The following is a 27,292-nucleotide window of genomic DNA, read 5'->3' as shown; positions in this document are numbered from 1 at the left end:
CGAGCTCCCATCTGCTGGTTCATTCCCAGAATGCCTGTGAAAGCCAGGCCTGAGCCAGGACCAGAGGCAGGAATGCCATCCACACCTCCCAGCTGGGTGACAAGAACCCTATTACTTGAGCTACCTGCATTGACGGGAAACTGGAGTCGTGAGCTAGAGCCAGGAATACCCAGGCACTGTAATATGGGATACAGGTGTCCTAACCACTAGGCTAAACACTCCATCCACCCATCTATAATTTTTAGTTTTCTTAAGATTTATTTATTTAAAAGGCAGTGTGTGTGTGTGTGTGTGTATGTGAGAGAGAGAAAGAGAGAGAGATCCTCCATCTGTGGGTTCAGTCCCCCAAATGGCCAAAATGGCTAGAGTTGTGCCAGGCTGAACCCTGGGGCCTAGAACTCCATCTGTATCTCCCACGTGATTGGCATGGGCCCAGGTACTTGGGCCATCTTCCACTGCTTTCCCAGGTGCATTAGCAGGGAGCTGAATTGGAAGCAGAGCAGCCAGGACTTGAGTGGGCATTCTGATACGGGATGTTGGCGTCGAAAGTGGTAGCATAACCTGATAATGGCACAACACCAGCCTCTACTAAAGCTTTCTCAAACACTTTTGTAGTAAATAGGGGTTATTGTTCTTCAGCCTTCCAGGAAATCAACAAACAAAATGTTTTGAGCATTCCAAATGTCTATTGCCATGACCTTTGTTTTTGCCCTGTGTGCATTTGCTTTGACAGACTACTTCAATTTCTTGGTAGCCAATACATGTGCTGTATCTCTAGTAAAGCCATGTTTCATCTCCTGTTAATAACTCTTCAAGATCTTGATCCTCATTTGTTTAAAATTCTGCTGAAAGCTCTGCTCTTGGCTGCAGCTGATCTGGGCACAACAGTTTTGGCAGAAAGTTTAGTCCACTTTAATCTTTTAGTCAGAATTATGTAAACTAAAGGCATTGAGACGGCTGTGCTGTTGCCTGTTTTTTCTGCTGTTAATAGTTGGTGCTCTCCCGATCCTGTCCCGGTTGCCCCTCTTCCAGGCCAGCTCTCTGCTGTGGCCAGGGAGTGCAGTGGAGGATGGCCCAAGTGCTTGGGCCCTGCATCCCATGGGAGACCAGGAAAAAGCACCTGGCTCCTGCCATCGGATCAGCGCGGTGCGCCGGCAGCAGCGTGCCTACCGCGGCGGCCATTGGAGGGTGAACCAACGGCAAAAGGAAGACCTTTCTCTCTGTCTCTCTCTCTCACTGTCCACTCTGCCTGTAAAAAAAAAAAAAAAAAAAAAATAGTTGGTGCTCTTTAATTAGGGAGCAAATGAGATTCCTTTTTTTCCCCCTTGCAAGTTGATGAAGCCACTGCAGGCTTCATTTTCAACATCAGCTTGTCCCTTCTTTAAATGAGTCATCTGGGGTGGGCGTTTGTTTTAGCAGCTGAGACATCAGTTAGGATGCCTGGGTTCAACCTTCAGCTCTAGCTTCTGACCCTAGGAGGCAACAGGCCTAGCCCAGTTGGTTGGATTCCTGCCACCCAAGTGGGAGGCTCAGACAGTGTTTCTGGTTCTTGCCTTTGGTCCTCCAGCTTTTGAGGGAGTGAACTAGCAGATAGAAGCACACTAATGTGCTTTCTTCTGGACTCTCTCTGCCTCTCACAAGAATTTAAAAAACAAAAACAAGTTATCCTTTTGTGAACTGTTAATTTTTAGGAGGTATTGACCCCATAGACGTTTTGTAAAGCAGCATTCTACAGTCCTAGTGTTCCTATGATGTTTATCATTGTTTCAGTTTTCCTAGGATTTGTGTGGCTCAATTAGGAGGACTTTCAAACTATCTTGTCCTCATTTGACCTGTGATAACAAGTAGTATAAGTTTATTTTAGTGCAAAAAATTTAGAAATCCATGCAGTTTTTCATGCTGTGCCTTTTCTGTGACTATTTTGAAGCTCCCTGGGTGTGTGTGCATATATGTGTGTCTGTGTGTTTTTGGGAATATGCATGAATTAAGAAAATTTTTGAACCAAAATAAACTAATCTTTTAATTTTCCACCAACTTTTTGAAATACCCTCATACTGAATTACGTATTCCTTCATATTCTGAAGGACTTATATACCAAGTAGCATGTACTAAAAAATAGCTTCTTAATTACAGTTTACTATCTTGTGTAGTCTATTCTTAGATGACTCTATTGATGCTAATTAAAAATCCTGACATAATTAATCCTAATAGCCTGTATCTCTCTTACAGATTTTATTAAACAAAGAAGAGCAGGACTGAATGAATTCATTCAGAACTTAGTCAGGCATCCAGAGCTTTACAACCAGTAAGTCGTTTTCATTGTGTTCCACAGGGCCAGTGAAGCCAGACCTAAGATTATGGAATACTCCTCATGTGGGCTTTTTCCATTTTGTGCTATGTTATTGTGCTTTAAATATAAAAATTTCCCTGGACCATTTCCCATGGTAATCTTTATCCCCTTTTCCCTTTATCAACTCAGTCTAAATTATCAAGTTTTTTCTTTTTGTGTTTTTACTACCTTTAAGGTTAAACTGGGAAGAAATGTGCATTATATAGTTAGTATTTTTCTGATTATTGGATATTCTATTTATTCATATTTAAAAGTATTTGCTGTGTGCAGTAGGAGTGTAAAGCTGGGTGAATGCCTTTACTGTCTTATGGAGGCATGGACTCCCAGTCTAGTGGGTAAGGCACACTTATGTACATAAGTCATTCACACTAGATAGTTTTTATGTCAGAGATACTAAGATAACAGAGGAAAGTATGGCCAACTCTTCTCAGGGTGGTCAGGCAAGGCTTCCTGGGAACTAAGTCATATGTGTCATTCAAGAAAAAAGATAAGAGCATTTGAAGCAAAAGGAACAGAAATGAGTTCAAATTTCCTTTTGTGGACCAGCTGCACCTGGTGAGGGAGAACATGGGTCGCATCAGAACTACCTAGGAATATATAGGTGGGTCCACAGCTTGGTTTGTGTTTTCATTTTTGACTCTGGTAGTTGGTTCCTGGATATTCATGGTACTTATTGTGATTGGCAGTTCACATATTTGTTACTTACCTTGTTTTGTTTGTATAAAATGTTCTAAGAAATAAAGAGGATAGCATAAACTGGGGAACTTTTCACAGCTCGCCTACCTGTACAACGTCGATTGCCTTCTGGGCAGTGTAGGAACATGACGCACCTTAACAGTCTTCACAGTCACGACGCTGAAGTACTGTGTTTTTGAGTAATTTTTTAAAAGTGATGATTACTATCTTTCTAGTTCTTCACAGTTCAGAAAGGGCTTCAACATTCTGAGCAGCTCTTCTGACCTGCTTTTTGTTTGTTTTACTTAATTCAGTTTACTAAACTAAGTAAAATCTGTCACTTGGCCTCTTAAGACAGTTTTCTGCCCAGAGCCAATGATTTCTCCTAATGCTCACATAGGACAGGGCTCAGAGAGGTCCTGCACCTGTGGCAACACCAAGATTAGCCAGCCCAGTAAGAATGGAGTGTTTCCATTCAGAGCACGCAGCAGGTGGTGAAGGGGCAAGAAATTGAGGAGGATCCTGGACCTCAGCAAAGAGGCTTTTATTATCTGGCTTTTTGTGTTATTATTTTCTAAATATTATCTGCCCTTCGGATTTCTGATTTTATTGTGTATACTGGAGATTTTTTTGAACTGACACATAACTGGCTTGTGTGAAGTAGAATTCATACATTCAGAGCTTGAATCTGTGCCTTCTTTTGACAGAGCCTGGCATGGAACATGTTTATAATAATTGGTTTGGTTATTGTTTCTGCTGGTATTTTAAGTGTTAGATGTTCTAATGCTACCTAATAAATATAATTCTGGACCTTGATCTAGTATGTAAAGATGTTATATTTGGCCGGCGCCGTGGCTTAACAGGCTAATCCTCCGCCTTGCAGCGCCGGCACACCGGGTTCTAGTCCCGGTTGGGGCGCCGGATTCTATCCCGGTTGCCCCTCTTCCAGGCCAGCTCTCTGCTATGGCCCGGGAAGGCAGTGGAGGATGGCCCAAGTCCTTGGACCCTGCACCCCATGGGAGACCAGGAGAAGCACCTGGCTCCTGGCTTCAGATCAGCGAGATGCGCCGGCCGCAGTGGCCATTGGAGGGTGAACCAACAGCAAAAAGGAAGATCTTTCTCTTTGTCTCTCTCTCTCTCACTATCCACTCTGCCTGTCCAAAAAAAAAAAAAAGATCTTATATTTAACATTAAAATTCAACTAAAAGCAATTCCATTATTTTAAACCACCATTTTAAAAGACTGTACTGTAGTATACACAATTTTAAGTATATAGCTTCATGGGTTTTGTTACATACACGTGTACCATCATTCCATTAAAAGTACAGGACATTTCCAAACATTGAAAAATTAAATAGCCAAGATATTTTTTAACTTATTTAAAAAAAGAAATATTTTAAGATTTTATTTATTTGAGAGGTAGAGAAAGAAAGACACAGAAAGCACTCCCATTTACTGGCTTACTCTCCAAATGTTTGTAGCAGCCATAACTGAAATCAGGACCAGGAAACTCAATCCAGGTCTCCCACTTGGGTAGCAGGAACCCAGATAATTGCTACCTCCCAGCGTCTGCATTAGCAGGAAGCTGGAATCAGAGCCAGAGGTGGGAATTGAATCCAAGTACTCCAATATGGAATGTGGGTACTCTAACTGACACCTTAACCACCAGACCTAACACCTGCTGTTACACTTAAATTTTAACTGACCCTTTTTCTTAAATAATATGTGACATTTCATATTTTCTGGATTTCATCTGTTGTTTAATTTTTTAAAAACTCATAATTTGGGGGTCTGTGATGTGGTGTAGTAGGCTAAGCCTCTGCCTTTGGCACTGGCATCCCATATGGGCGTGGATTTGTGTCCCAGGTGCTCTGTTTCTGATCCAGCTCTCTGCTGATGGCCTGGGAAAATAGCAGAAAATGGCCCAAGTTTTGGGCCCCACACCTGTGTGGGAGACCCAGAAGAAGCTCCTGGTTCTGGCTTTGGATCGCCTCACCTCTAGCCATTGAGGCCATTTGGAGAACCAGTGGATGGAAGACTTTGTCTGCCTGCCTCTCTTTGTCTTTCAAATAAATAAATAAAATCTTTAAAAAAAACTCTAAATTTTTTTTTTATTTTTTTTTTATTTTTGACAGGCAGAGTGGACAGTGAGAGAGAGAGAGACAGAGAGAAAGGTCTTCCTTTGCCGTTGGTTCACCCTCTAATGGCCGCCGCGGTAGCGCGCTGCGGCCGGCGCACCGCGCTGTTCCAATGGCAGGAGCCAGGTGCTTCTCCTGGTCTCCCATGGGGTGCAGGGCCCAAGAACTTGGGCCATCCTCCACTGCACTCCCTGGCCACAGCAGAGAGCTGGCCTGGAAGAGGGGCAACCGGGATAGGATCGGTGCCCCGACCGGGACTAGAACCCGGTGTGCCGGCGCCGCAAGGCGGAGGATTAGCCTGTTGAGCCACGGCGCCGGCAAAATCTCTAAATTTTTATACTCTTTATTTAAATCATCAGTCTTTGTGTGTGCGTGTGTATGTGTGTGATTTATTTATTTATTTGAAAGGCAGAGTTAACAGAGAGAAAGAGCGATCATCCATGCAATGGTTCACTCCCCAAATGGCTGCAATGGTCGCAACTAGGCCAATACAAAGCCAGGAGCCAGGAGCTTCTTCCAGTCTCCCATGTGAGTGCAGCAGCCCAAGCACTTGGACCATCTTCCACTGCTTTCCCAGGCATATTAGCAGGGAGCTGGACTGGAAGTGGAGTAGTAACTGGGACTCAAACCGGCACCTGTTTGGGATACCAGCACTGTAGGCAGCAGCTTTACCCACTATGCCACAGCAAATAAAAAAACAGAAAAAAAAAAAAAAAAAAAGCTAAAATTGTGTGGTAAGATTGCAGATCCCTACCCCTACTTTTAAATTTTTTATTGAGATAAAATTAATCATTTTATTGTTTAATTGTACTATTAAGTGGTTTATAGAATATTCAAAATGCTGTGCAATCATTATCACCCACTAATTGTATTACCCTATTTCATCTAACATTTCCATCACCACCTGAAAAAGAAACTGTACCTGTAAATTCTCATTTCTTCAATCCAAGGTAACCACTAATCAACTTTCTTTTTTGATTTGTCTATTCCAGACATTTCATTTTAAATGAAATGCAATAGATAACCTTTTTTTCTGCCTTTGTTCATTTAGCGTACTGTTTTTGAGGTTCATCTTGTTGTAGCATGTGTCAGTACTTCATTCATTTTTATGGCTGAATAATAATCATGGTAAGAATAGAATACGTTGCAGTTTGTTTATCCATTCATCAGTTGACAGATATTTGGAGTGCTTCCACTTTGGAACTCTGATTAATCATGGTGCTATAAGTATTCATGCATGTGTACTTGAGTGAACATACACTTTATTTATCTTGGGTATATTCTTAGGAGTCAAATTGTTGGGTCATATGATAATTTTCTTTTTTTTTCTTTTTGTCTTTTTTGAGGAACAACCAAACTTTTCCAGAGCAGCTGTTCCATTTTACATTTCTGTCAATCTCGTCTTTTTAAAAATAACTAGTTATCTTTGAATTTGCTAAAAAGAAGGCATATTATTGGTATTGATTTATTAAGATCAGTGGAGGAGGAGGTGCCAGGAATAGCAGTTTAATCTTTCTTCAGGATTGCCATTAGTTCATATACAGCTCTTTAATTTTTTTTTAAAGATTTATTTTATTTATTTGAAAGAGTTAGAGAGGTAGAGACAGAGAGAGAGGTCTTCCATCTGCTGGTTTGCTCCCCAGATGGCCTCAACAGCCAGAGCTGCACTGATCCAAAGCCAGGAGCCAGGAGCTTCTTCTGGGTCTTCCATGCCGGTGCAGGGGCCCAAGGACTTGGGCCATCTTCTACTGCTTTCCCAGGCCATAGCAGAGATCTGGATCAGAAGAAGAGCAGCTGGGACTAGAACTGGTGCCCATATGGGATGCCAGTGGTTCAGGCCAGGCCGCTGCACCACAGTGCCAGCCCCAGCTCCTATTTAATTTTTGATCATTTTTTTCTTTGTTTCCTGCACTCATTTGTTCAACTCCACTGTTGAAACCTACTTTAATACATTTATATACATGTATGTGTGTATGTATTTATCTCCTCGGATTATCTAACTGTACTTTGCATCTATGAGTATTTAATAATTTACAATATAACTTAACATATTTAGATGTAAAGTTAGGTATGGAGACATAAAATGGTGTGGTGCTATAGTTTCTGGTTTTCAGCCGGCTGCTGACTGATACTTTCGATAGGCAGTTCCTGCGGTTGACTTACTCATTTCCCTAATGGTAAATCCCTTGGGATACATATTTTGTTTCTTGTTCACAATGTAAAGAATGCTGCACTGGGTACCTGGTTACTTGCCTTTCAGTGGACCTGTACAGTGCATGGTTTTCCCTTGAAGCAGAATTTCTGGGTGCAGGGAAAGCTTGCTTACACATACATATAATACATACATAATTTCACCAACTATTGTCAGATTACTTTTCAGAAAAGTTGCCACATTCTGCATTCTCACCAGTCATACATGAGGATATCTCTTTCCCTGCATTCACATCAACATGTATTTTCTAACTTTTGCCAGTTAATAGACATAAAATGGTACCTCATCATTTTATTTGTATTTTTCTAGGTATTAGTGAAGTTTACTAATTTGCTTACTCTTTGAGTTTCCTCTTATATGAATTGCCTGTTTATATATATATATATTGTTGCCTGTATTCTGGGTAGTTTCCTATGTTTAAAAAATTAATTAATTTCCTTATTTCGCTTAGTTTTATTACTACAAGTGCTCATATGTTTCTATATTGATTTTCATTTTAAAAGGGAGAAAGGCTATAGAGACGCATTCAAAGTCCTAATAAAGTTGATTTTTGTTTTCAGTCCAGATGTCAGAGCATTCCTTCTAATGGACAGTCCGAAGCATCAGTCAGATCCGTCTGAAGATGAGGATGAAAGAAGTACTCAGAAGGGAGTAAGAGGAATTTTTTTTTAGCAGAATAAATACCACTCCCCAGAGATGAAATTAGTGGCAACTTTAGGACAGCATTTACTATTTAAATAGGAAATGATTTCACCAAAAGTAGATTTTTTTCCTTTTTAGAATACATGAAAACAATGTGTACATCTTTTACTGATCATCATTTCTTATAAAATTCATAGAATGAGTACTTTTTATAATAAAAAATGATACAGATTAATCAGGTGGAATTTTGAGACTAGCAGGTAGTAAAAAAAGTATTATTTATATTATTACCTCTCAGATCTAGCAGTTTTGAAGATTTTAATGATTTTCTTTCTAATCTTCTCTTAATACTTAAAGTTTAGAAAATTGCCAGATTGTGGGGTAGGTGTTTGGCACAGCCGTTAAGATGCCATCTGGGATGCCTGCAATTTATATTGGAGTTCCTGGGTTTGAGTCCTGCCTCTGCTTCCAATCCAGCCTCCTGCTAATGTATCCTGGGAGGCAGCAGGTGGTAACCCAATTTCTTGGGACCATACCAACCCATTTGGGAGACCCCACTGAGTTCCAGGCTCCTGGCTTTGGCATGGCCCAGCCTTGGCTTTTATGGGCATTTGGGGACTGAACCATCATATTGAAGATTTCCCTCTCTCTCTGCCTTACAGATAAAATGAAAATAAATGAATACTTTTAAAAATTGTGATCAAATTATAAACATGTAGTATATACGGTAATATATCACTTTCTGTCCTGTTTTTTGATCATCATATGTCTTTGTCATCATTGCAGTCTTGAAGCTATTGTTTTGAATTTCAGCTAGCAGGACAGGCCTTTTCAACCTGGATACAATCCTCTTCTTCGTTGCTGTTAGATAGAGCAGTCAGCCTATGTGACGTGCTTCTAAGATGTACTTTTATTTTTGCATATATGTGGGTACTTCAAAAAGTTCACGGAAAAATTGAATTAAAAATAAGTTTATCTGGTTCATAGAGCTTTGAAATGCATACATAGTTTTCTGTGATACACATTTTTTGTGAACTTTTTACTTATTTTGTTTCTTCTATTTACTAGAGAGACAGAGAGTGGTAGAGAGCTCCTGTCCATTGGTTCACTCCCCTATACTTTGCGGCAGTGAGGGTTGGGCTAAACAGAAGCCAGGAGCTAGAATTCAGTCTAGGTCTCCCACATGGGAAGCAGGGGCTCAACCACTTGAGTCATCTTCACTCTCTCCCAGGGTGCACATTAGCAGGAAGCTGGAATCAGAAACAGAGCTAGGACTTGAATCCAGGCACCTTGATTTGAAGTGCCGGTCCCCAAGTGGTGTCTTAACTTCTCCACCAAACACCCATACCTCTATGAACTTTTTGAAGACCCCATGTATGTATGCAATCATATGTGTACCTAATAAAAAATAAGAGATTCTTAATTTTAAAACTACATTGTTGGAGCCCGCATTGTGGCAAAGGAAGCCAAGCCTCCTCCTACAATGCTGGTATCCCTTACGGGCACCTGTTCTAGTCCCAGCTGTTCTACTTCCAATCCAGCTCTCTGCTATGGCTGGCCTGGGAAAGCAGTAGAAGATAACCCAAGTCCTTTGGCCTCTGCACCCATGTGGGAGACCCAGAAGAAGCTCCTAGCTCCTGGCTTTGTATTGTCCCAGCTCTGGCCATTGTGGCCATCTGGGGAGTGAACCAGCAGATGGAAGAATGAGTCTCTCTCTCTCTCTCTCTGCTTCTCTATAACTCTGCCCTTCAAATAAATAAATGTCTTTTTTTAAAAAAAACTATATTATTATAGAAAATAAAATAAGCTTGTTCCTTATTATGAAGGTATTTCTAGCATATACCTTAGAAAGTTGTGTGGGAAACAAATTATAACTTAACTCAAAGTATTATGTATTAATTATAAGTATTATATAAACATGTTTATTATATAAACATACCTTTATCATTCAGAATTAATTTTACCTATTATTAAATACATACAAAAAACCCCAAGATACTGATCTGAAGAACATTTTTCTTTATATGTCTTAATTTTGATATGTGTTCTATTTGTGATTTGAAAGTAAGTTGGAATTTTACTGTCCCAGAAATGAAATCTTCATTTGGCAAATAGGCCTATTTATTATTTGTTATGAGTGGAAAGTAATTTTCCTTCTCTGATGCCCCGAGAGGGTTCTCAGTTAAGAGAACAGATTTCACTTCGACATCTATGACACAGTGGTTCCTAGGACAGCATAAGGGAATATTTTTAGTTTATATCTTTGTAGCAGGTCAGAAGTAAAACAACACTGGTAATAAATAGGGCATGAGAAGAACTAGTGTCTCTGTAAAAAGCTCATACAGATGCATTTTTAAAAAATATTTAAGGATGGGGCTGGCACTCTGGTGTAGCAGGTAAGGCTGCCACCTGTAGTGCTGGCATTCCATACAGGCGCTGGTTCAAGTCCTAGCTGCTCCACTTCCAATCTGGGTCTCTGATATGGCTTGGGAAAGCAGTACAAAATGACCCAAGTGCTTGGGCCCCTGTACCCACATGGGAGACCCGGGAGAAGCTGTTGATTGATAGCTTCAGAACGGCACAGCTCCAGCTGTTGTGACAAATGGGAGAGTGAACCAGCAGATGAAAGACTCTCTCTCTCTTAAACTCGCTCGCTCTCTCTCTCTGCCTCTCCTCTCTCTGTGTAACTCTGACTTTCAAATAAATAATCTTTAAAAAAAATATTTAAGGAGATAGAAGAAAAAGGGACATGAAAAAATAATCTTAGTTTAAAAAAAGCTTATTGGAAATTGTTCAACCTTGATACTAATAGCAAATATAAATTTTAAGGGAGACATTTTTATTTCTCTGTCAAGTTAACAAAAATGTAAAGTAAATAAAATGCTACAGGACTGGTAATACAGGAACAGTGAGCACCCTTAGGCATTATTGGTGTCATAATTGTATGCAACTCTTGGAAAGCAATTTAGCACTTACATAAAAAATAAAAAGGTATCAGTTAAGAATGGGGCAAATGAAATAATCCTTCACACATTTAAAAAAAACATGTTTATTTTGTTGTGTCTATAATTAAAAAAATAGAATCCACCTAAATATTAGTCAAATAATGCTTGTCTTTATACATAATGCACGTTAAAGTGTTTTTGAAAATAATATTTTTTTTTCTTTGACACACACATGTATACACACAACTCCCATCTCCTAATTCACTCTTCAAATGCCTGTAACAGCTAGGGCCAGGCCAAAACCAGGAGTCATTATCCCGGTTCAGGTCCCCCATATGGGCGATAGAAATCAACCACATCAGCCATCACCTGCTGCCTCCCAGAGTGTATATTAACAAGAAGCTGGAGTCAGGAGCAGAGCCAAAACTCAACCTCAGGTATGCTGATAAGGGATGCCAGCATCCCAGCCAACTTCTTAACTGCTAGGCCAAATGACTGTCCCTGAAGATAATGGTTTAAGCTTTGGGGATGGTGCTGTGGATCAGTGGAGTAAGCCACCACCTGCAGCACCAATTCAGGTCTTGGTTGTTCCACTTCTGAACCAGCTCCCTGCTGATGTGCCTGGGAAAGCAGCAGAAGATGCCTAAGTGATTGGGCATTGGGCCCCTGCACCCACACGATAGACCCGGATGAAACTCCTGGCTCCTGGCTTCCAGCTTCCGGCTTCCGCCTGGCTCAGCCCTGGCCACTGCAGCCATTTTTTTTGCCTTTCAAAAAAAAAATAATTAAAAAAAATTTTTTTAAGCTTTGACATACTGTTAAGTGAAACCAGTATGTAACATTTTATGTGTACGAATTACTGTCAGTTTTATTTATTTACTTTTTAAAGATTTATTTACTTGAGAAGCAGGGTTACAGACAAAGAGAGGGAGAGACAGAGAGGTCTTCCATCTGCCAGTTCACTCTCCAAATGGCTGCAGTGGCCAGAGCTGGGCTGAACCGAATTCAGGAGCCAGGAGCTTCTTCCAGGTGGTCTCTCATGTGGGTACAGGGGCCCAAGCACCTGGGCTGTCTTCCACTGTTTTCCCAGGCCATCAGCAGGGAGATGGATCAGAAATGGAGCAGCCGGGACTCGAACCTGTGCCCACCAGTGCCGCAGGCAGATGCTTAACCTACTCTGCCATAGCACTGGCCCCATTACTGTCAGTTTTAAAAGGATAGGAAAATGCTAAATGAAATTCAGTATTCTCAAAATTATGTGATATCTGTGTGACCTTGATTTTCCATGTTTTGCTTGCTACTCTTGTGAGAGTCTGATAGGTTTTGGCCATTTGAAAAATGCCCTGTGTTTGTTACAGAACACATCTGGCTTTGAAGAAAAAGCCAATGTGAGAGATTCTTGAGTTTGCCTTCTGTTCTGCCACTGTTGGCTTTACATTGAGTTTTGCGTGTGTTTTCACCCACAATGTCTGAAACTTGAACTAGGATCTCTTGCTGTTTAAAATGCTGATGAAAATAATCCTTTTAGAAAAAGGCAACATACTTTGTTTTACAGTTTAAACTATTTTTTAAGAACTTTAAAATGGATAACTAAATGAAGGACATAGCTGGAAAATATCTTAGAGGGCATCTGATCTACTCAGTTACTTGTAAATAGAAAAGTAGAAGCCAAAAGTTAAGAAACCTGTGATCTCCATTAGTGTTCATTCTGTTAGTAGATTATACCTCACCCACAATTTAGGGAGCAGATGTCATCTTTTAAAATAGTAAATCCAGTGAAAAATGGTCTAATTATGTGTCTCCTAGTAATTCTTACCATTTCAGTAATGTGTTCCATTAAGAAAATCATTGCCAAATAATAAAAATATAACTACATGTTAACATTATTTGGAGAACAAATTGTGAATGTTTTTAATCCATGCTTATTTAGTTGTCTGTCTTTATCTAAATAAGAAAAGTTCATTCAGTAGAAAATGTATCCAGTTATCTGCATATTCACTAAAAGAATAAATATATTGAAACTGTGACTTAGTTTGAATTATAATGTTGGATTCCATGGAACACTGTAATACTCAATTAAGAAAGCTTACTCTCTTGTTACACTGCAACAAGGAAAATCTCTTTTAATGAACCAAATTATTATTCTTTTAGTCTTGCACTAGACTATTAATGGTTTCACATATTTCTGTTTTCTGGACAGAAAATTTATTACATGAAGATTTTTCATATAAAGGTATCAGTAGGAAATACATTTAAATTGTAACTTAAAAAGCTGGTATCAATGTTGTCTTTATAAGAAACTATTATACTTCAGAACTTCTGAAAAATGAGAATGTTTGCTGATTTTGTTGTTGTTGTTAAAGGTTTATTTTATTTATTTGTGAGATAGAGCTACAGAGAGAGGTAGAGACAGAGAGAAAGGGCTTCCATCCGCTGGTTCACTCCCCAAATGGCCGCAACGGCCGAACTGCGCCGATCCGAAGCCAGGAGCCAGGAGCCTCCTCCAGTTCTCCCTCGTGGGTGCAGGGGCCCAAGGACCTGGGCCATCCTCCACTGCTTTCCCAGGCCACAGCAGAGAGCTGGTTTGGAAGAAGAGCAGCCGGGACTAGAACCGGCGCCTATATGAGATGCCAGTGCCTCAGGCCAGGGCTTTGACCCGCTGCGCCACAGCGCTGGCCCCTGCTGTTTATTTTTTAAAATATTTTGTCTTCTGAAGATTCTAAGTGAAATGAACTTACGTGTGCATATATAAATTATATAGGTCTTCAATTAAAATTTGATTAAAAAATCAAATGTATAAGAACTTTTTCATATTTATAGCTTATATGAATATAATCTTTTAGGGCTGTGTTAAAAAGTATATATATTTGAGATACTTAGAACTGAAATTTTCTGAATATATGAAGAATTTCAAGTTGAATTTATGTGAAGCTTAGTTCTCTTATACTTGGCTTTTATAAAAAGTTTTCCTTCCCTCTGATAGGAACACTAGATGACTCTTTTGGGATTAGCTAATTATTAGTAAACTAGATTTTTTTTGTTAAATTTCTTTTATGGTTTACTACGTGGATAAAGATTCACTTCTAAGTTAATACCAGGAATTAAATGTACTGTGTTAACTGTTGCAAAGTGAAAAGCCTCCCTAAAATTTTGATCCTGTCACAAGGCTGGAATTAGAAAGAAAAGCACTATTGAATATATTTACTTTAGAAATAATTTTACCCTCAAATAAATCTCTCCTATAAACAAAAAAAAGAAATAAATTTACCATCAAATCAAAACTGAAAATCCAGCATCTGCAATAATTATAATCATCATCATATCATTTTCTGTCTTTATTAAGCTATTTAAAACAAACAACTGTTTTCAACAGTTTTTGAAAGGTAAAAATGATCCCTTATAAATTGTGGTTTTGATACACACCTCTTCAAAAGAGCTTTCTCCAATCTGTTTCGTTCACTTGCCAATGTAGAGCTTGACTCCTGGCTTGCCTTTGTCCTTAAAATTGCGCTTGAAAGTTAATATGATAGGGCCAGCTGTGGCGCAGTAGGTTAATCCTCTGCCTGCGGTGCCAGCATCCCATCTGGGCGCTGGTTCTAGTCTCCGGCTTCTCCTCTTCCAATCCAGCTCTCTGCTGTGGCCTGGGAGAGCAGTGGAAGATGGCCCAAGTCCTTTGGTCCCTGCACCTGCGTGGGAGACTGGCCCCTGGCTCCTGGCTTCAGATCAGCACAGTTCTGGCTGTGGTGGCCATTTGGGGAGTGCACCAATGGAGGGAAGACCTTTCTCTCTCTCTGTAACTCTATCTCTCAAAATAAATTTTAAAGAAAAGAAAGTTAACCTGATAAGTAATTAAGCTTGTGTTGATTATGTATATTTTCAAATAATATATGTTTACAAATAATTAAGACCTTAGGTTTCTTTAGTGTAACAGTACACCAAATGTCAATGTCTGTGGTACAGTTATGTGATTTTATTTCAAAACATTCTTTGACATTCTTTTTTTTTTTTTTTACCCCATCCATACAGCTACACTCTACCTCACCGAACATCAACCTGGGACCGTCTGGAAATCCTCAGTAGGTTTAGTTTGTGTAAAACAATCCTCTAACTAAATTTTCAGAAGAGAATGTGTATATCCACATAATTCTACCAGCTGAACTGGAGGCCTGTGAAATCTAGCCATAGTTAGAGTGGATATGGTACTGTTGTGTGTTGACTCATTCACTGCTCTGGCTTTTTGTTAGTTTGGTAGAGCCCTCAGGAGTTCTTAATTCACGGATTGTTAATTGGATTGTTCTGTGTTGCCGTTGTCACATTTCTGGTGTTATGTTTGTGTGTAGACATGTTGGTAACCACGTTTCCCAAGGGACCATACGGCAGGTGAGGGACTCTGGGCAGAAGTATCCTCACAGGGTACTGGACAGCCTCCTGCCGCTCAGAATGGTTGCTGTACCCTCCTTGCTATCCAGTGTGCTGCAGAGGGGTCGTGCCACATGGTACCGTGTAAAAGGCTATAAGACTCTTTATCCAGTGTTCCCACATTGCCATGTTTATTTGAGCACAAGGGAAGCAGTTTGAGGAGCAAGGTCTGAGCAATAATGGGATGAGGTGAGGCACGGAGACTTCATCTCACGTTTCAACCCCAGCAGTTCCCTGGAAGTGGATGCCTGGAGTGCCAGTGGTTCTAAGGCTGCTCCTTGGCTCAGTTTGAGGAGTGCTCAAATGTTACCAGTGTCTGTTGTGAGCTGAGGCTGGAGAAGTGTGGTGTTGCCATCCTACTTGTACTTACAGGCCTGTTGGGTTCATTCTAAATTATTCTTTTATCCTGGGACACCGTGCTCTCTCTGCCCTGTTGTTCTACTTGGAAAATGAATAATAGACACAGTGGTCCAGGAATGCTTCAGCATCAGGAGGACAAGGAAGACCTGGTCAGGAAGATAGGGAGAAAAACCAAGAACACCGTGATGTGATGTCAGGAAGAGAAACTGTCGGAATGCGATGGGGGTGACTAGCTCTGTTAGTGTTGGCTGACGTGGTTTGGAGGTCAAAACTGAAAAAGGACTGCTGAATTTGACGTGATTGGTCACCTCTCCGAGTAATTCTGGTGGTATGATAGGAAATGATTCACAAGAGAACCTAGTAAACAGTAGACAGTGAGTTAGACAGCTTGAAGGAAATGTGATGGTAACTGGAAGAGGCAGTTTGGTTTGGAGCATTTTTTTCTGTCATTTATAGCATTGAATGAAATGGCAGCACAAATGGAACTTTGCTACGTTAGGTTCATCTGCAACAGTTGATACTGAGGCCGCAGTTAGCCTATTTGCCGTATTGAAGGGATTTGCATGTTTTTCACTGGTGTATCTTGTGGAAAAGTTAATCCATTGCCTCATCATTAAGAAAAATAGTCCAAATAGCAGGTTTCTGAAGAAGAAAAACATCCATATTTAGTTATGTTTATCTCACTAATCTTTGCTGGTTATTTAATCTAACCGTGATGGCACTGTCAGGTTTGAATTGACTTTCTTTTCATAATGAAATGAAGGGAATCTCAAATCCTAGGTGAAATCATTTCCCTTTTCCCTCGTGTGATCAGGACTTTAGACTGTTGTAGGAAATGCTGGGTGCTTCGGCTCCACTTCCTCCTGCTTGTGCTTTGCGGTCTGAGCTGTTTTCACCTGATAGGTTAACGTAAATAAAAGAATAGGATTCTCCTGGCTGTTCCGTTCCCCGCGCATTGTGTCACCATCCGTGAGAGCAAGCCAAGAGGACTTTCACCTTTAATGTACAATAAATGATTTGGATTTAAAACGGAGGATTTTTGTTCACAAAATTTTCTTAGCATAATTACCGATGTTCCAACTGGTGATTTTTTTTAGAAGAATCACCAGATGCTAGAGAACTCTAGGGATGTATTGCTGATTTCTCAGTTTCCTGATTAACAATGCTGATGAGATTCATAGTTAATAAAGTTGACTTAGATAGATACTGTTTAAATACAAAACTATATACAAGTATATAGGTATATCTCTATGGAGTTATGTCTCCATTCTTATCTCCCAAAGAAGTTATTGAAGTCTTTCTTAAAAACTTAAGGAGGCTTAAAATTATAAAATACTTTATTTAGACTGTTGGTATTACTACTATTACATAGTAAAGGTGAGATTCTACCAGTGTGAAAGCTAGGATTCATCATACTTAAATATTTTATACCCAACTTTTACTTGTTAAAGAATAAAGTGTTAAGAAATGTTGAGAAGTTACCATTTTTCTCATTTCTAGGAGACTGATTATTGTCCTTGTTAATTTATTTTAGTGCTAAGCCGACTGACTTTGATTTTTTAAAAGTTATTGGGAAAGGCAGCTTTGGCAAGGTAAGAATGTTTTTGTTTCTCAATAAGGAAGTACTTAAGGAAATACATGTTTTATATGTGTGAACCACTGGCCTTTTTCATATGCAGGGTATGGAGTTAAGATACTTTCCCTATTGTCAAAATACTAATAGAATAGTTAGGGAAATAAAACATCTGCTCAAATTCTGAAATAAAATTCATTGTTTAACAAGTGTGCCAAGTAGCCTTGTGGCCTGTGGTTATTACCTTTGTGATATTTACAGCCTAATGGGAGAAACAGTCCTTTAAAATAATGCAATTGGGGTGGGCGATTGGTTAAGCAGTTAGATCACTCCTTAGAACACCTGCATCTCATATCACAGAATGCCTGATTTCAGTCCCAGCTCCTCCATTTCTTATCCACCTTCCTGCAAATGCACACCCTGGGAAGCATCAGATAATGGCGCAAGTGCTTGGGTCCCTGCAACCCACAGGAAAGCTCCAGATTGAATTCCAGTCTTCTGGCTTTGGCCTGGCCCAGTCCTGACAGTTAAGGGCATTTGGGGGGAGTGAACTAGTAGATGGGAGGTTTTTCTCCATCTGTCTTTCCATTTCTGTCTTTCAAGTAAAATGAAAATAATTTAGTAAAATTTTTTTTAGAAATGCAATCAGGTAAATACTTACAAATAATAATTGGAGTTGAAGGAAAGGAAGGATAGGGTGACATGACAGTGCAACCGGTAGTGAGAGGTGGGAGAAATCTCTATATGAGTTGGTCAGAGGTCACTTCTGTGAAGATGTGCTATTTAAGCTGAGGCTGGAAAGATTAAAATGAGCATCTGTGTGAATAACAGTTGGAGAAGGAAAGGAATGTGTGAGGACCGTGCTAAGTGTGATCCTGTGTCAGAGGAGTCACATAACTTGACAATGGGTCATACCAAGGAAGGAGAATCACTCAGGGCCAGGGTTACCAGGGAAAGCGCCATTGATTATTATGATAATCATGAAATATATTTAAGTGCTTTTCTCCCATTATGCTTTAATCTGTACTAAAAATGAACATGAATTTAATTATATTTTGTTATATTCATAACTTTTAGTATCCATTGTTTATTTTGAGTCCTTGGGACCAGAAACTGTAACCATACAATTATATCCAAGTATACTCACTTAGCACATGTATATTGAACAAAGGTGGAAATGGATCCTTCTATCGAAATGCTCAGTCTTTGGGGATGCTGGAGAAAGTCTGTCCTCAAAACAAAAGCATTATCTTTTAGAAACTTCACATTTAAATCCAGAATCTGTGAGGAGTTGGTAAAAATCATTTAGTGGTTCCACACCTTGCATCGTGAGCAGTCTTGTATCCGCTACAGTATTTTGCAACATCTTGAGTATGCCTTTTTCTGGGGCAAGACCCTCTAGGTTTCTTCCAATTCTTAAAAAGTGTTTTCATGCAACCCAGCCGATATATACATAGTGCAGCTTTCTCTGAACATTACTGATTTTACAACCTGTGAGGAAACTAAATATAAAACAATAGTGTGTTTGAACACGTAAACACCCTTCCTGACTCCTTTTTTGTATAGCCAGTAAATTTATAGCCTCAATATTTAAGGGTGCCCTTTGGTATTCAAGGCAGCAGCCCATGTGTGCATACACACACACGTGCACACACACACAGACTCACACATAGACTTTGTCACTTTAGCAAAAATCTCAAAAATTATGTTATTGAAATAATGTGCTTTATTAAATTAAAATATTTAAGGAAAAGTAGAATTGTAGAAATAACTTCCCTAGTTCTCAGTTTTCAAAACAATATATGTAGATTGCTGGTAGACTTAACTTTTTATAAAATTTAAGAATATTTGGTTTATTGACAAGTGAATTACTAAAATATTGAAATTTCTAATAATATGCATAATCTTTAACTGTTACAGGTTCTTCTTGCAAAACGAAAACTGGATGGAAAATTTTATGCTGTCAAGGTATTACAGAAAAAAATAGTTCTCAACAGAAAAGAGGTAAAACAAAGTGCTTGTTGTTTCTTCTAAGCCTGTTTTCTCAATTAACAGAATTGTTTTCTGGTGTATAATACAAATGGCTCCTTTATCTTTTTTTCTAGCAAAAGCATATTATGGCTGAACGAAATGTGCTCTTGAAAAATGTGAAGCATCCATTTTTGGTTGGATTACATTATTCCTTCCAAACAACTGAAAAGCTTTATTTTGTTCTGGATTTTATTAATGGAGGGGAGGTGAGTTTTGTAATTGGTTTTCAAATCTTGATAAGAGAAAAAATAGCGTGAGGTTAAGGTTTTCTTTTTCTTATAAGCTGTAGGACAGTGCATTGTCAACAGCTGTATTTGATCAGTAGGAACGTTATTCAAGGTACTGAGTACCATGCAAGGTGTGAACACTTAAGCTAATAGTGTACTTTCAAAGCTTCATAAAAGAACCTTGGAATGAAGCTACAGAATTCATTGATAGGTTTGTCAACCGAGCTATGTACAGAAACAGAATAAAATGTGATTTGTAATGTAGATAATTATTGTTTCAACAGTTGCATATAAATATTGCTCCATCTTTCATTTTCTAAAATACGCTAACTTACCAGTCAGCTGAGATGATCCTCTGCATAAAGCGCTCTGTGTTGAAGTCAGTTTAGGAAATGTTTCATGTTATATCCCCTTGGAGTAGGTTAAAAACTAGAGAGGTTCTGCCTTAGTCAAAGCCAGGGTTTTTCTTTTCTTTTCTTTTTTTTTTTTTTTTAAAGATTTAATTATTTATTTGAAAGAGGTACAGAGAGATAGATTGATTGCATCTGCTGGTTTCCTCCCCAGATGGCTGCAATGGCCAGGGCTGGCTGAGGCCAACACCAGGAGCCTAGAGCCTCATCCAGATCTCCCATGTAGGTGGCAGTGGCCCAAGCACTTGAGTCACCTTCTGCTGCTTTTCCCAGGCCATTAGCAGAGAGCTGGATCAGAAGTAGTGCAGCTAGGACTTGAACCAGTGTCCTTATGGGATACTAGCATCATAGGTAGCAGCTTAATCCATTATGCCACAACACTGGACCAAAGCCAAAATTTCTTAAAAGGGTTTTTTTTTTTTTTTTTTTAACCACATAGTCCTCTTTTTTTGTTTGAACTAAATCCATTAATATTTTCCAAAACTCTTGGTTCAGAGGAATATTGAAATGTACTTTGGAAAATGCCATTATTATGATAATTATAGTAATAGCTAGTCTGTATCAAGTATTACTCATGGCTGTTTGTACATGTTTTTATTTTATCTCCATAACAACCTTATTTTATAAGACAAAGAAATAGAGGCTCAGAGAAGCTTTGAAAGTCATATGGTTAGTAAGTATTGGAGGCAGGAATTGAACTCCGGTAGTCTGCAGGAGCTAGGCAGCTAGCTAATCACCTGTGTTCTTCTGCTTCCCAGCCCTCACACCTTTCCAGTTCGTTTTATCTTTGACAAGTGAATACCTCTCAAAATTAGTCACATTAATATGACTCATAGATATAAGTGATCCCTGCCCTGGCTCCCCCCACCCCCCAGTCAGTCTCAGAGCAAAGGAGGAGGAAGAAATGAGGATTTCAGCTTTACTGCAGTACATTTAACCATGGAACCAGGGAACTAGAAGGAAGATCAGCTTCTATTCTGAAAACCTGAAAGATGATCAGACAGACCTAGATCATTTTGAAGGAAGGTTGTAAAAGAATCATTGTTCAGCTCCAGAGATCTGTGACAAAAGTCCCTTCAGCCTCTTCAGTATGGAGTCAAGATTATGAGTCCCTTGGGCACCCTGATTCAGGGATGTAGTTACTTCACATTGTTCCTGCCTTGAAGTTGTCATTTTATATTGTGTGTGCCTTAGTACTAACAATGATGAGAAATTATTCAAGAGCCTGGATCTTCACAGCTATTTTACATGCATTATTTCAATTATTCATCATAACTTTGAGATAAACTCTCTAATACCCATTTTAAAGATAAGGAAATTGAGGACTAGAGAGGTTAAGTTACTTTCTTGACCTCATGTATCAAGCCCTGCATTTACCCCAGACATCCCTACAGCAAAGCCCATCCTTCAGTTCCACCCTGTGTCTTTGAAATTTCCATGTGAGGCTTCTAACTGCGGATGAGATCCTCTTATAAGTTTCCTGCTTTACCTGTGGTTTTTCATGCTATTTTTTTAGAAGTTTGCTTTTGAGCCTTTTTGCGTGGTGGCTGCTCATAGACATAGACTGAGCAGCACCTGTGGAAAGAGGTTGGCTTGTCATCTAGAAGATACACTGGGTAAGGAAGAAAGAAGGAAATAAGCAGCAGAGATGGGTGGGGAGGAGTTGAGTGGGGGATAGCTCGACAAGCAATAAAGATGAGAAAGATAGAAAGAGGCGATGGTTCCATCATGTGTTCCCTGTTGTTATTAGTTATTTCCTCAAATGTTTACTTATAATTTCACTTTGACACGTGTTACTTATTTTGTATATTTCTTCATATCTGTTTTGGAACAAAATAGAGTACTAAACGAGTAAGGTTATGATACCAGGCAGGTAAGAGCTGGTGAACTACAGCTTCTGCATTAATCCTCTACCTCCAGTTGTTGGGGTGGATTAAATAAGCGTATAAAGTCATTAGTCTAATGCTTTTTAATTTAGTGAGCAATCAGTGTTACCTGTTAGCGATGTGGTCAAATGTTTGTTTTAGGTTGTTTCTGTTAGTAGTATGTTGGACTGATGTGATCAGGAGACGAATTAATGGAGTATTTTCGTAGTTTAGGCCATAGCTAATAGAAACAGTGGCAGGACTAAAAAGGAGGAGGTTTTCCACAATTTATATATTCATTCATTGGCTGCAGGGGCTGAGGGTAAGGAGCAGTTTAGATGAAGCCTGGGTCAACCTCAGTTATCTCTGTTAAGATCTGTTATAACTTTACCACCTTTTCAGAAAAGGCTAAGAGATTTCTTTTTATGATCTTTGAGAATAAGAGAGGTTAAATGAATAGTAAATTTGAACCAAAGTCTGATGAACTTTACAACCTGCCTCTTTGATACTTTTGTTTCCCATGGCTTTGAGGGCTGGAGAGAATACAGTAGCAGCAGTAAGTTTATAAGAGAAGACCAGGGCTCTCTTTTAGAGGAGTTGAGTTTGTTGCCTTGTGAAATATTTCAGAAAGAGCTGCAGGCGATAGGCGTTCTTTGCAGTAGAAGCTCCAAGCAGAAATCTGGGCTGGGAATCTCCATGTGGGAGACATCAACATGTTACAGCAACCTGGGGTGGGAAAACTCCATTCAAACAGACATCGGAGACAGTGGAGGATGCCGAGCAGTTTATTAACGCCATGGGGCTCAGCTGGAATCATTTCCTGAGAACTGAGCAACAATCCCATTTCTGAACTAACAATATTTATAGGTTCATCAGCATCATACCTTAGCATTGGTGAGTTTAAATTGTAGCCTGTGTGACTTAGGACCACACTTTGAACGGGCGGTGGGTGCAGTATGTTTATAAAAGCGGTACCTGGGTCAGATTTATAGGACGGACTTATGACTGGAGTTACAGAAGCAGAACTTAGGACATCTTCCTTCCCTAGGCAAGGTAACCACACACCAGATAATTGGGAGCAGCCACTTTTCAAGGTTAGTGTCAGGGGTCGGCTTTTCTTGCTTTGTCTCTGGTTGTGGCCATATTTCCACTACAAACAGAGATGGTGGCTAAAATCATGGGAATAAATAAGGTTTGAAGAGTATCAAGACAAAGAATAACAGTGAAGCAAAGGCAAAATTTGTCCTCCCTGCAGCATGTAGAGCCAAAAAAGGAACAGAGGTGGAACTCTCCAAGACAGAAGAGCCAAAGGACCTAATTAGTGCAGACTTCCCCCAGACAATGGAAGTAACCCATTGGCTAAGAACAGGCTATAAGAAATAAAGAATTAGAAAGTGTAGGGGCCGGCACCGTGGGGTAGCGGGTTAAAGCCCTGGCCTGAAGTGCCTGCCTCCCATATGGGTGCTGGTTCTAGTCCCGGCTGCTCCTCTTCCGATCAGCTCTCTGCTATGGCCTGGGAAAGCAGTGGAAGATAGAAAGTTTTCTTTTAAAAAAAGAAAAGAAAATATAAGTATAAGAAATGAACTGGAGGGGCTGGTACTATGGCATAGTAGACTAAGCCTCCACATGTGGCGCCGGCATCCCATATGGGGGCCAGTTCGAGTCCAGCTGCTCCTCTTCTGATCCAGCTCCCTGCTGATGGCCTGGGAAAGCAGTGGAAGATGGCCCAAGTGCTTGGGCCACTGTGCCCATGTGGGAAACCCAGAAGAAGCTCCAAGCTCCTGGCTTCGGCTTGCCCTAACCCCAGCCATTGTGGCTTGAATCAGCAGATGGAAGATTGCTCTTTGTCTGTCTTTCCTCCTCTCTCTGTAACTGCCTTTCAAATAGATAAATCTTTAAAAACAATCAACAAGATTTATTTATTTATTGAAAAGTAGGGTTATGGAGAGAGGGACAGATGGAGAGGGAGCTCTTTTATCCTCTGGTTCATTCCCCAAAAGGCTTCAACAGCCAGAGCTAGGCCACGCTGAAGCCAGGAACTTCTTCTGGGTCTCCCACATGGGTGGCAGGAGCCCAAGTACTTGGACCATCTTCCACTGATTTACCCAGGCCATTAGCAGGGAGCTGAATCAGAAGTAGAGCAATCAGGACTCAAACGGGCACCCATATGGGATGCTGGTGTCACAGGCCATAGCTTAACCCATTGTGCCACAATAATGGCTCAAGAAAAATTCAGATTTTTCCAAGAATAATACTCGGCTCAAGCAGATTATATTTATGGATTATATTTGTTTTGCTAGCTACTGTTTTCAATCTCTGAGTAGTATTTTTTTTAATGAAAAAGCAATCCAGAAAGACTCAGTAAGGTAATTACTTGGCAATATCAAGATCACTGGACACTGATAATCTTTTCCAGAGCATTTGCCTACAATAAGGATGTTGCCACAGTGATGAGTGTGGAGTATGGGAGATAGTAAGGAATTAAGACACGTGGTTACAGTAGATGACTGTTGGATGGAGGGCATGGACAACAGAGATCAACAGTTCTGTGTGTTAGTGCATTTTTACCTCAATCTCAAAGTAACAAAAAGAATTCCTGCTTTTCTACGTACAGATTATATTGTTTGACTCTGTGTATGAATGAGCCAAGCATTCTTTTCTTCTCTCCCAATTTTATAGCTGTTTTTTCACTTACAAAGAGAACGGTCCTTTCCGGAACACAGGGCAAGGTTTTATGCTGCTGAAATTGCCAGTGCATTGGGTTATTTGCACTCCATCAAAATAGTGTACAGGTAACATCTTAAAATATCACTTGTAGAAAATGTTTTTTGATGTTTTATCTCAGTTAATATTTATTTGTACTTTTTTTCCCCTTTTAATTTGATAGAGACTTGAAACCAGAAAATATTCTTTTGGATTCAGTAGTAAGTATTATCTTTTAAAAATCAACTGTTTCTCAGTTTGTTGTTGCTGTTTTGCTTAGTGGCAAAAAATCAGTCTCTGAGGTTCCACACTGTTTGATTCCATTAATATAACATTCTGAAAATGACAGAACTAGAGAGGAAAAACAGCTAAGCGGTTGCTAGGGGAGAGGGGGCAAGGACATAACACAAAGGTAAGGATAACACAAAGGTAAGGGTAGCATGAGGCAGTTCCTTTGAGATGTCTTGATTGTGTTACATGAGTCCATATACCTGTGTTGCATAGTGCTACACACACACATATAAATTAGTGAAAACCGAATGAATTTGATAGTCTAGTTAACAGTGTCAAACCAATGTCAGTTTCCTATTTGATACTGTACTATGGTTATATAAAATTGTCAGCATTGAGGGAAGTTGGATAATGAGCAAATAGAATTCTATTTTTGCAGTTTTTTGTGGGTCTAAAATTATTTAAGAATAAAAGAGGCTTTAAAAATTGTCAACTTTTGTTCATGCATTGTTTTCTCTTACTCCCCCTGTTATTTGTCAGGGACATGTTGTCTTAACAGATTTTGGGCTTTGTAAAGAAGGAATTGCTATTTCTGATACCACCACAACCTTCTGTGGGACACCAGAGGTAAGAAACAAGCCTTGTTTTTCATTCACATAATTATTTATAAAATGCAAACACTTATCACAGATTGCATACACACACACACACACACATATATATATTTGAAATAAGGAAAGTAACATAGAAACTGTCACTTCCACTTCCAACCAGTTGGAAATACAAATAATCATCCCTTCTAAACATTCAGTGTTTACTGATAATTAGTATTTTTAACTGATCTGAAGATACCAAAGACCCTTTTGAGTATCTTAACAAAGATAAATTATATTGATCTGTTTTTTTACGTTAAGTTTACTCCAGAATTCTTTAAGCATTTGCTTATATTGCTAATTCTTTAAGAAATCATGAATCAGTGAAAATGCTTTAATTTGATTATGATTTTTATTTATTTATTTATTTATTTATTTTTAAAGATGTGAAATCTTTTTTTTTTTTTTTTTTGACAGGCAGAGTGGATAGTGAGAGAGAGACAGAGAGAAAGGTCTTCCTTTTTGCCGTTGGTTCACCCTCCAATGGCCGCTGCAGCCGGCGCATTGTGCTGATCCGAAGGCAGGAGCCAGGTGCTTCTCCTGGTCTCCCATGCAGGTGCAGGGCCCAAGCACTTGGGCCATCCTCCACTGCCTTCCCGGGCCATAGCAGAGAGCTGGCCTGGAAGAGGGGCAACCAGGATAGAATCCGGCGCCCCAACCAGGACTATAACCTGGTGTGCCAGCGCCGCAAGGCGGAGGATTAGCCTGTTAAGCCACGGCGCCGGCCTAATTTGATTATGATTATACTTGCACGACTGCATACTGTATTTTTTTTTTTAGAGAGAGGGAGGGAGAGAGTGCTTATCTGTTGGTTCAATCCCCAAATGCCTGCAATGGCCTAAACTAATTTGAGGCGAGAGCCAGGAATATAATCCAGGTCTTCCATGAAGGTGGAAGGGACCCACTTACCTGAGCTATCACTGCCGTCTCTCTGGGTCTGCATTTTCAGGAAGCTGGAGTGAGGAGTCATAGCTGGGAATCAAACCCAGGCTCTCCAATATGGGACCCAGGCATTTTAAAGTGAAACTCCTGTTCCCAAATATGGCAGAAATATTAACATTGTCTATATCTGAAGGGTAGCTTATTGATTTTTATTATATTTTTCTATGGATTTGGAATAAGTGAATAACAGAAGAAAATAAAGCAGTGGGTGTGAGGGGGAAATCACAAATAAAAATTTAATTGGAACATCCCATTTGTATAATCATGTTAGCTAGCAGAAATGTATCTTTCTTTTTGTGACAATAATCCTTAAAATCTGTGTAAAAGCCTTATTTTTCTACTTCACACACATTTAATTTGTTTCAAGCTGTCCTCATTTTCAGTGTATTTATAGTGATCTTAAATATCATGGAATGTTTCATCATTATCCCAGGGCAGTTCCAAATATGAGGGAGTTTCAGGAAAATTCACATTATCTTAATTCCATTTTTTCCATGAGATTTTTAAAGTCCTTTTGTACTTTAAAAGTATAATTGTTCTATATGAGCCTTCTAATTAATATCAGAAAATCATTAAACGTATCTATAAGTAACAATTGCAGTCATCCCTTGGTATTCATGAGAATTGGTTCCAGGACCCCCAATACCAAAAATCTCTTATATAAAATTATGTTTGCCTACGCACATTCTTTCATTGCTTTAAAAATCATTCATAGACTACATATACTACCTAACACAATGTCAATACTTTGTAAATAGTTACTGAAATGAATTGTTTAGGAATAAGAAAAAAGTCTGTACACATTTAATACAGATGCAATTTTTAAAAAATATTTTCTATCTATCTATTCAACCAACCTGTGATTGAATCCACAGATACAGAACACATGGGACCCCTTAAATACATACACAGTTTC

At 39.4% G+C, this 27,292-nt stretch overlaps 1 protein-coding gene across 2 annotated transcripts in view; it reads left to right on the top strand.

Moving 5' to 3' along the window:
• SGK3 (serum/glucocorticoid regulated kinase family member 3) overlaps positions 1-27,292 on the top strand; it is a 153,144-nt gene that overhangs the window by 110,561 nt on the left and 15,291 nt on the right. For both annotated transcript variants that reach the window (XM_062188403.1, XM_062188402.1), the window contains exons 5-13: positions 2,230-2,305; positions 7,936-8,026; positions 14,989-15,038; positions 17,276-17,333; positions 19,235-19,318; positions 19,420-19,551; positions 24,527-24,639; positions 24,735-24,771; positions 25,322-25,408. In XM_062188403.1, coding sequence (XP_062044387.1) covers positions 2,230-2,305; positions 7,936-8,026; positions 14,989-15,038; positions 17,276-17,333; positions 19,235-19,318; positions 19,420-19,551; positions 24,527-24,639; positions 24,735-24,771; positions 25,322-25,408 — 728 coding nt within the window. The remainder of the gene's footprint in view (positions 1-2,229; positions 2,306-7,935; positions 8,027-14,988; positions 15,039-17,275; positions 17,334-19,234; positions 19,319-19,419; positions 19,552-24,526; positions 24,640-24,734; positions 24,772-25,321; positions 25,409-27,292) is intronic.

The sequence above is a fragment of the Lepus europaeus genome, chromosome 4 (assembly GCF_033115175.1).
Source record: "Lepus europaeus isolate LE1 chromosome 4, mLepTim1.pri, whole genome shotgun sequence".
In the NCBI taxonomy this organism is placed as follows: Eukaryota; Metazoa; Chordata; class Mammalia; order Lagomorpha; family Leporidae; genus Lepus; species Lepus europaeus.
This window is presented reverse-complemented; position numbering and strand designations above follow the sequence as displayed.